General features: G+C 38.4%; 1 protein-coding gene across 2 annotated transcripts in view; it reads right to left on the reverse strand.

The window, feature by feature from the left end:
* Positions 1-4622, reverse strand: part of LOC144977801 (uncharacterized) — a 5008-nt gene extending 386 nt beyond the window's left edge. The window contains exons 1-3 of one of the 2 annotated variants that reach the window (XM_078923196.1): positions 4604-4622; positions 2966-3119; positions 1107-1321 (exon numbers count right to left, since the gene is read on the reverse strand). In XM_078923196.1, coding sequence (XP_078779322.1) covers positions 1107-1321; positions 2966-3118 — 368 coding nt within the window. In that variant the 5' untranslated portion in view covers position 3119; positions 4604-4622. Of the gene's footprint in view, positions 1-1106; positions 1322-2965; positions 3120-4272; positions 4349-4603 lie in introns of those variants that run through there. The other variant, XM_078923195.1, reaches the window with a different exon arrangement.
* Between the last annotated feature and the right edge of the window lie 5698 nt (positions 4623-10320).

A 10320-nucleotide genomic window follows, 5' to 3' on the forward strand; every position in this document is an offset into this window, starting at 1 on the left:
CTAAGCACCGAGCGAGGCTCGAACCCAGGATCAAAGTTTCAATCCGAAAGCGAGTGTCATACCACAAGACCGCATAGATGCACATCCCACGCCATAGCCATATTATGAACATGTTCTTGCTAGAACTGCCTGCTTTTAAAAATATTATTATTGTCCTTATAAGAAGTAAAGAAAAATTATTTTAAAATGAAGCGATGAGATTCGAATCGCTCTAAATCGTCACCACATGTTCAGCAGTAATATCAGCATAACTCGGGCTTCAACGAAGCTCTCGGTGATTTCTCAGTTTGCTTCCATGGCTAAGTAATATTTATTATCAGTAGCGGTAACTGTGGCAAACGTTGGTTTAATAGACATACACACTAATAGGGTTGAATAGTTGCTTTGTCATGGTTGAGACAGCCATGTCATACAAAATTGAACGAGTTACCGAACCTCTTTGATATTAGAAAAATTTGAGCTTGTATACAGCTTAATATCCACTGTGTCCAAAGCGCTTTACAGGGGGTCTCAAGCAATACTGAACATGTAGGACTAAGCACGACGCCTAACAGGGGCTATTGCCATTTTTTTCGCAAAAAGATAACAGATGCCGGACAAATTAGGGAGCAGAAATAGGTGAAAGATAAAAATCTGAAAAGGCTAGTGTGGGACAGTGCCAGACAAAGAAGAAAAAAATACAGGAAAATAAGAGATGTTTTGTCTCTCTTGTTTTTTTTTTTTTTTGTTTTTTTCTCTCTGATTTGCCGGTCACTCTTTCATCCACATTTTTTTAAAGATACCGTTTAGCTGCATATTTTATAACCGACTGTAGTGGAAGAATCACATTGTGAGTAAAGAGCGTTTTCCAAGGACTCAAATTTCCCGCTTGCTATGGCGTGAAACGGTAAATATCAATTTCTTGCGACCCTTTGGACAGGACACTAGTCTATCTCAAAGTACTCTTCACCAGATCTTACAGATCACTGCTGGGTGGATAGCAGGAGAAGGGGCTCAGAAAATATCTTGATTTCGCCCGGGATCGATCTCGGTCCCTTTGCGTGTGAAGCCGGTACTCTACCAACTGAGTCATCGGGACCCCCCCCCCCCCCTTGCTCAGAACAAACCTGATGAATTCATCTTCGCTGACGATGTCGTTGCTGTCTCCATCCATGAGGCTGAAGAAATTGTCGTAGTCGTGATGGTCGAGATGGTGATCTCTGTTGACGTCATAGATGTCGTAGAGGGCATGAGCCAAGGCGTGAAGAGTGGGCGTGTGAGAATCGGTAAAACTGGTGTACTCGGTACGAGTGACCCTGCCGTCACCATTTACGTCATAGCCCTGAAATGATGAATTAAAAAAAAAAAAAACAACAGAATTTCATAAACACAGCACATTTTTTTTAACGTGAGCTTTTATAGCAGTCAATATCCACTAAACATACTCTAAGGGTTCCCTAGCCAACAGCAACATTTAACGGGTCATGACCACTTTTGCGATAATACAATAATTTTTTTTTCGGAAGTGACAACGCTGTTAACGGCCAGGTACTCATTTTCAACCTGAATAAGGTGAGAGAATGTGAATAAAGAGCCATTTCCAAGGACTCAACTATGCATCGCTAAGAGCGGGACTCGAACCCGCCAGGAGTTTATCCCTGTTTCTCTGGCGCGAAGCAGGCAATAGTAATTGCTTGCTATACTTAGGATAGGACGCTTGTCTATCGCAAAGTACTTTCCACATAATCTAACAGAACGAGCTACCCAATCACTGCTGGGTAGCATTGGAGTCAGAAAAAAATAGAGACTGCACCCGGGATTGATCTCAGTCCCTTGGAATGTGAGCGATTGCTATACCAACTCAGCTATCGGGATCGTCATTATATTATTATAAAGAACCTTCACAAATCCCTCCGTTCTTTTGATGATCCCAAATTGCTGTTCCTTTATTTACCTCTTAGTTTCCAATTTTATTTTTAGTAAGGTTTCAATTGTGCCCAAAGGGATTTACAGGGGTTTCCATGCTAATAACAACATCTAACATGAAGGACGAAACATGATGCTTGTATGATGCGGGTATTATTTTTTATAGACAGAGACAATACTATTAGGAGAATGCGCTTGTCACAGGTTATGTCCCTCAGTTGGTCCAACATAATGTAATCTATCATTTTTAAAAACGTTGAGCTTTTATATAGCGCAATATCCACTAAACGTGTTCAAGGCGCTTTACAAGGGGTCCCTGACCAACATCAACATTTCATTTAACATGTATTACGGAACAAGACGCCTGTTATGCGATATTACATTTTTTTCGGACAGAGACAAGTTAACGGCCATGTACTCATTTTACACCTGAGTACGGTGAGAGAATGTGAGTAAAGAGCCTTTTCCAAGGACTCAACTATGCGCCGAGCGAGGCTCGAACCCAGGACATTCCGATCCGAAAGCGAGTGTCATATCACTAGACCACATAGACCCTAGACAGAGATAACACTATTTGGTGAATGCGCTTATCACAGGTTATGTCCCTCAGTTGGTCAAACACAATGTAATCTATCAAGAGGGCAGCACACATAAAAAAACACACTATTTTCCAGTTAACTGTCAAACTCGGTCAAAATCTGTTATTTAAAAATTTGGCAGAAAACTCGTCCTTCCAATATCGATCACTTTAAATGACCCGCAAGCCCCAGGTTTGATAGGTTTTGCCAAATTGAGGGTCATATAAATCGATCAATATTTGAAGGAGAAATTTTCTGGCCAATTTTTTTTTAATACGTATTTTTTTTTTTTTTTTTTTTGTTTTTTTTGGTCCCAGAGAACAGCAGTTAACTTGTTAGTTATTTTAAATGTTCTAACCCTGAAAACCCTGTCTGATTCATCCTTGGTCATCTCCCCATAGTTATTTTAAATGCTCTAACCCTGAAAACCCTGTCTGATTCATCCTTGGTCATCTCCCCATAGTTATTTTAAATGTTCTAACCTTGAAAACCCTGTCTGATTCATCCTTGGTCATCTCTCCATCACCGTTAAAATCCGACTCGTGAAACATCATGTGTGCCGTGACATTGTACGGTTTGAGGTCCACGGCCAGACAGGTCACCGGGAGGATCAATAGAATGTAGATAGGAGACATCCTGAAAAAAGTATTCATTATTTGTAATTACTAAAGTGTCCCTCACTTTGAAAAAAAGGAGCTTTGTAATTCTGTGTTGTACTGGTCGCACGTCTGACCCCAGTAATCAGGAGGTCTGAGGTACTGATAGTATGCGCTTGGCTCAGAAACTCACAACATTGTCGTCTGGAAGTTTAATGGACCTACACAAAAAAACTATATGTAACCATGAACATTTGTAGTCTGGTTAATAGAAAGAATGAAGTTGACGTCACTCGGGTCTTTGTTATTTTTTTAGCCATCCACGTTTATGAGTATTTCTAACTTAACTATATTATCCAGACTATAAAAGTTCGTGGTTTGTGTGTTGGTCTGTTATACTTCCGGATGGCAATATTGTGAGCGTCTTACCAAGCGCGTACTATCTATACAGTTTAGTGAGATTTACTCATAAACATGGATGGCAAAAAACAATAACAAAGACCTGAGTGAAGTCAACCCAATTCTATCTATATTATCTCTTATAAAATTTATATCTATCCTATATTTTCGAGACAGGCATGGTTTGCTTTCTAGGGGGCGGATGTCTTCTTTTTTATATATTGTATTTTTTCTCTGAGTTGTCTGGCACTGTTTCATGCACACTTTTTCATACTTTCCTCTTACATCAGTGCCCCTTTGATATTTTCATTTCGAACTGAAAACAGGTTAAATATGTGATCCGCCTCTCAGTCCCGTATTGTGCCTTAGTGACCCAGTTATGACCCATATATGGAGAAACAATTTGCATTGCACGTAGCTTTAATTGCAATGTTAAAAACAGAGAGAAAAAAGGTGGTAGGGAGAGAGAAGAGAAGAGAGAGAGAGAGAGAGAGAGAGAGAGAGAGGGAGAGAGAGAGAGAGAAAGAGAGAGAGAGAAAGAGAGAGAGGTAGCAAGAGAGAGAGAGAGAGAGAGAGAGAGCAAGAGAAGAGAGAGAGAGGGGGGGGGGGGGGGGGGAGGGAAGCAGAAAAGAAGAGGTATATAGAAAGAGAGAGAGAGTAAATGTTTGTGTGTATGCGTGTGCATTTGTGTGTGTGTGTGTGTGTGTGTGTGCGTGCGTGTGTGTGTGTATGTATGGGAGAAAAAGGTAGGGGGAGGTGATATTAAAAATAATAATGAGATTAAAAGGTCTTACTTTGTTCTGTCCGACTGAGCGAATAGAATGAATGGGTTATGCTGACAAGTTTATATTTAAGATCAGTAAATGCCCGAACAGTTGCCAGGAAATTTAGATATTAGATCGACACACAAACAGGCAGTCACACATACATACATACACGCAAATACACACACGCAAATACACACACTTGACACACATACATACTCCCTATCTCTCTCTCTCTCTCTCTCTCTCTCTCTCTCTCTCTCTCTCTCTCTCTCTCTCGATTGATTGATACAGTTAGTTAATTAGGAAATATAATATGACGAGTTTTGTTAAATAAAAAAGTTGAATTTCAAAAAAATACCTCTGGCTTCTGTAAATAAAAAACGGCCAATAATGAGCCCATCTGCCATGCGATTGCTATCCCTAAAAATGGCACCAATCGTAACTCGTGACTTGATTAAGGGTGCAAGTATACCTAGACGGGTCAATCTTCTTCATATGAAGCTGCAACTATTTTGGATTGGATTGGATAGGATTGGATGCACAGTAAACGAAACACTAAACTAAATATTATCCCCGTTGTTGTTTGGAAAGATTTCTTAAAAATATAATAATTGTGAACAAAAATAGTGCAATATTATTAATATTTACCATAGTGACAGTCCATTTTCTATTAGAAAGCGGTTTAAAATTGAACTTTTTTTGTAAAGCATATTCTTTAGATTTTTAGTATTTTATTTTATGTCATTATCATATCAATGTGGTTTTTATTCCGGTTTGAAGAAATGGGCCATAATTTTTATTTCCCACTATTATTTTGTTGTTTCTTGTTGTATTTTTCGATTGTTTTGTGCGTCTTGTGGAATGACACTCACTTTCGGATCGGAACTTCCTGGGTTCGAGCCTCGCTCGGCGCATAGTTGAGTCCTTGGAAAAGGCTCTTTACTCACATTATCTCACATTACTCAGGTGTAAACTGAGTACCTGACCGTTAACAGCGTTGACTCTGTCGGAAAGATTTGTAATGCCTCGTTTTACATGTTACGTGCCGATTTTGGTTAGGTAAAGCGCTTTGAGCGCGTTAAGTGGATATTGCGCTATATAAAAGCTCAAGTTATTTTGTGTGTTTCGTTTGTCTTGGGGGGGGGGGGATGTGGTTATATATATATATATATATATATATATATATATATATATATATATATATATATGCTTTGTTTTATTGATTGTCCTCTCTGTGGATGAAAGGGAATGCCGAATAAGCGCTCGCACCATTCTACCCTAGTACTAAACAGGAGGGGGAATTTATTAATTCATCGTTGTTTATTCTCTCTCTTTCAAGCTGCAAGCCGCATTAGTTAACTCACTCAATCGTAAATATTTTTGCTACTTTTCAAAATTGGAAAACAATGTATTAAAAATGAGCATTTACATAAATAGTTTTATTCAACTACCATTACCATGTAGAAACTAAAAACATTAGCTTTGATACTACTACTACTATGATTTGTCTCAGAAAAATGTAATAAGTAGGCATGGGGTAAAAGCCACCTAGGTAAACTAGGTGTTAGGGTTGAATGAGTGAAGCATGTTCTGGTCTTATCGATCTATGTTTTTTAATGGGTTTTTTTTTCCAAACGTTACGCAGTTTTATTTACAATTGCCATGCCGTGGTGTACAGCGACTATAAGGATGCTATCTAGGATCTGTGATGCACCATGTTTTCATTACAAGCACACGACGCGATACATGGTAGCTGCTGGAGTCTGGATTTGTATTACGTCACAAGACGGATGATAAGAAACACGATCTAAACACACTGCGTGACTTTTGTGACTTCTTCTTCTTCTTCTTCTTCTTCTTCTTCTTCTTCTTCTTCTTCTTCTTCTTCTTCTTCTTCTTCTTTCAGCTTATCTCGCATTTTGCAGGGTTGCCATTAATGAATGCCACATCTCAATGCATCTGGTTCAGAGCTTCATCTTCCTCCAGGCCCAGTTCTTTCATATCTTTCTTTAACTTATCCAACCATCTAGATTGTCTTTGGGCGTCCCTTTTTCCTCTTTCCCGCTAAATGTAAGTCCAATACTTTCCTTCCAACATACTCTCTCTCTCTCTCTCTCTCTCCCTCCCTCTCTCTCTCTCTCTCTCTCTGTCTGTCTGTTCTCTCTCTCTCTCTCTCTCTCTCTCTCTCTCTCTCTCTCTCTCTCGCCTCTTTACATGTCCCAATCATTTCAATCTATCATCATAAGACATCGTCGCCTAGGCATTCTACGAAAGGATATAGATAATTCATCAAACAAGATTTCTGATGTCAACAGGAATCACCCATGTTGTCCTAGTGAGCAAATTGGAGGTTAATAATCTAGCTCAATGAAAAAAGCGAAAGTGTCTGAAGCGGGGCTCGAACCTGGGATCTTCCGGGTGACAGTGCAATGCCTTAATCACTGGGCCACTTCGCCCCTCACTAATATGCCAGGCTGTGCCAAAAAGTAATGAGGCTCTGCTTATCACTTTAAAACAAATTGAATCAATATCATGTATCATAAATCAAATTGAAGTTTGGCATTAGCCGAGTACATACATCTGGACATAGTCCGTCCTCGAAAAACTAAGATGATTGGACATTGAACCAATTTTCCTACTGTCTTAGATTAATAATAATAATAGTAATAATAATAATAATAATAATAATAATAATAATAATAATAATAATAATAATAATGATGATGATGATAATAATAATAATAATAATAATAATAATAATAATAATAATAATAATAATAATGATGATGATGATGATGATAATAATAATAATAATATAATAATAATAATAATAATAATAATAATAATAATAATATAATAATAATAATAATAATAATAATAATAATAATAATAATAATAATAATAATGATAATAATAATAATAATAATAATAATAATAATAATAATAATAATAATAATAATGCTGAAAACTTATATAGCGCTATAACTCCGAGACACCAGACTCCAAGCGCTTAAATTACAAATTACTTTGGCTTAACCAGACTCATTCACACACACAAGCACACACACACACACACACACACACACACACACACACACACATAAAACAACGCAACAAAAAAGAAACCAGACACCTATCTTGCTTCTCATATCACCTACTAAAATCAAAACACATATGTTTTAAGCGAACGTTTAACAATAAACAAAGGTTCTTTTTCACGAACGCTCTGACGTAAGGCGTTCCAAACAGAGGGTCCGAAATGAGAAAAGGATCTCATTCCAGCATTCTTCATCAATTTCAAAGCGATTTCCCCTCATTGCCGCCTCCTTCAATGGAACAAAAAGATGAAAGTCCGAAGGTGCCAAGTCTGATGAATAAGGATGGTTAAACAGTGTTGTCCATCCTAACGATGCAGCTATGTGGTCTAGTGGTATGACACTCGCTTTCGGATCGGAAGATCCTGGGTTCGAGCCTCGCTCGGCGCATAGTTGAGTGCTTGGACAAGGCACTTTACTCACATTCTCTCACCGTACTCAGGTGTAAAATGAGTACCTGGCCGTTAACTGCGTTGTCTCTGTCTGAAAAAATTGTAACATCGCCCAACAGGCGTCATGTCGCGTCCTAAATGTTAAATTTGCTGTTGGCCTGGACCCCTTGTAAAGCGCTTTGAGCACATTTAGTGGATATTACGCTATATAAAAGCTTTTTTTCTTCCTTGTCATGACATTAGTGTTTGCCGACGGGATTGTCAAGAAACCGAGGAAGTCAGATTTTCAGGGTATATTTTTTCTTGTATTTTTCTTTCTTCCTTTGTCTGGTACTGTTTCATACACACTTTTTCAGATCTGCATCTTACACAAATGCCTGCTCCCCAATTTCTCAATTTGCTATTGTCATGAAGAAACAGTACTCGTTCCATCTCCAAATCCGGTCTAATTCGGCGAATTCTTGTTTTCAGCTGCTTCAGAGTCTGTATGTACCGAGCAGACTTGAGAATGGTTCCCTGTGGTAGGAAATCAACTAGGACCATACCTAATGTCCCAAAACACTGTTGTCATAAACTTCCCAGCTGATTTCTCAATTTTGAATTTTTTGGGGGGATTTGGGGAAGAGGGATGTCGCCAATCCATTGATTGTCTCTTCAACTCAGGTTCCGAATGAAGAAACCAAGTTTGATCTCCATATTGTACTGAGAAAGTGTCATCACACCCACTTAGCCGGAGAAGCTCGAGACTGCAATTTATCCTTCACGCTTTGCGATCTGGAGTCAACTGCTTGGGTACCCAACGAGCGCAAAGCTTCGAGACTCCCAAGGATTTGACGAATTGATGGGCTTTTCCAGGAATGATTTTAAGGTCTCCTATTATCTCACCAAGATATGTTTTTATGTCAGATCTGATCAATGCTTCTGTCTATATTTGATTAATTGAGTTGACACTGCTTAGAGGGCGATCATCACGAGGTTTGTCAGATAAAGACACGATTGTTAAGGCGTCACATTGGGTGTTCTTCTAATTGATGAGATACGCCTTCAACCGTAGCCATCGTTATCTTATAGATAGAACGAAGATGACGTCTTTCTGGTCTTTGTTATTATTTTTTGCCATCCACGTTTGTGAGGACTTCTCACTAAACTGTATGAACCAGACTATATAAGTTAATGGTTACACATAGTTTTGTGTGTTGGTCCGTTATACTTCCGGATGGCAATGTTGTGAACTTCTTATTCAAGTGCATACTATCTATAGCCTGATACTGAAATCCAAAAGGACTGGCAGTTTGACGTCATTATTTGGTTTTTGCACCGCTTAGTGAGTTGTCGTTAGTAGAGCTCATGGAAACAAGTTATTTACATTGGTTGAACTATTGAATACAACTCACGATTTGTTATCTTTTGTGGCAAAAGACTGGCATTTTGACGTCATTTTGTGGTCAGTATCAGGCCATAACTTTACGAAGGCCACGCTTCAACCCACCTAAAAACACGTAATGCCCGAGTTTTTATAAACTTCCTCAAAGCGTTTAAAAATATTACTCGAGGTTTCTCTTTCAAGAACAATAAATCCAATGACAGCTCTCTGTCGCTAACGAACATTCATGGGAGCAGCCATTGTGATCTGCCACAAATTTCATTCAACACTTGAATAATAAATTTATGAGATGATCGACTCATCATCAGGTTCAGTGAACGGACAGCTCTTCTTGTTCGTATATAAATTGTTCTTTATTAATGAGGTTCTCTTTTCTTACAAGACGCTGTTGAGGTTTATAAACGTAGTCGTGTTTTAACATCCTCTAAATCGCTATCATTTATATATTTTTGCATTATCATCACCATCGTCATCATTTTCATAATAACAATAATCATCATCATCATCAACATCATCATCATCATCATCATCATCATCATCATCATCATCATCATCATCATCATCATCATCATCATCATCATTATCATCGTCGTCGTCGGTGTCGTTATCATCATTATGATCATGTTAGACAGTCAATAAAATTTTGGGGATTTTAGAGGAGGGTATTTTAAAGGGTTAAATAACGCCTGCGACACTTTTAGATCATTTCAGCGTCAGTAAAACTAAAGATGATGGGGCGGGGGAGAGGGAAGGAGAGGTGGTGTATGTCTGAAGTGTGAAACACTAAATACAAAGTAAGAGAAGTGGGACTGATTCAAATAGGGGACAGGAGACATTTCCTAGAAGTCCCATCCAGGCACTAGCAAAGGATCCAATCAAATTGCTTATAAGGGAAAATAATCTATTGATAGTATGCGCTTGGCTAAGAAGCTCACAACATTGCCATCCGGAAGTATAACGGACCACCCAACAAAACTATGTGTAACCACGAAATTATGTGGTCTAGTATGGTCTAATACAGTTTAGTGAGAAGTACTCATAAACGTGGATGGCAAAAAAGATTTAACAAAGACCGGAGTGACGTTATCTTCGTTCTATCGATTCATTTCTAAAAAATATAATAACACGTAATAGAGAAATGATTCACACACAAAGTATGATAAAGAGCTCTACATTTGACTGTCTCCCTCTCATCTAAGAATCC

The sequence above is a fragment of the Berghia stephanieae genome, chromosome 8 (assembly GCF_034508935.2).
Source record: "Berghia stephanieae isolate SIO BIC M18660-M18661 chromosome 8, UCSD_Bste_1.3, whole genome shotgun sequence".
NCBI classification, from domain to species: Eukaryota; Metazoa; Mollusca; class Gastropoda; order Nudibranchia; family Aeolidiidae; genus Berghia; species Berghia stephanieae.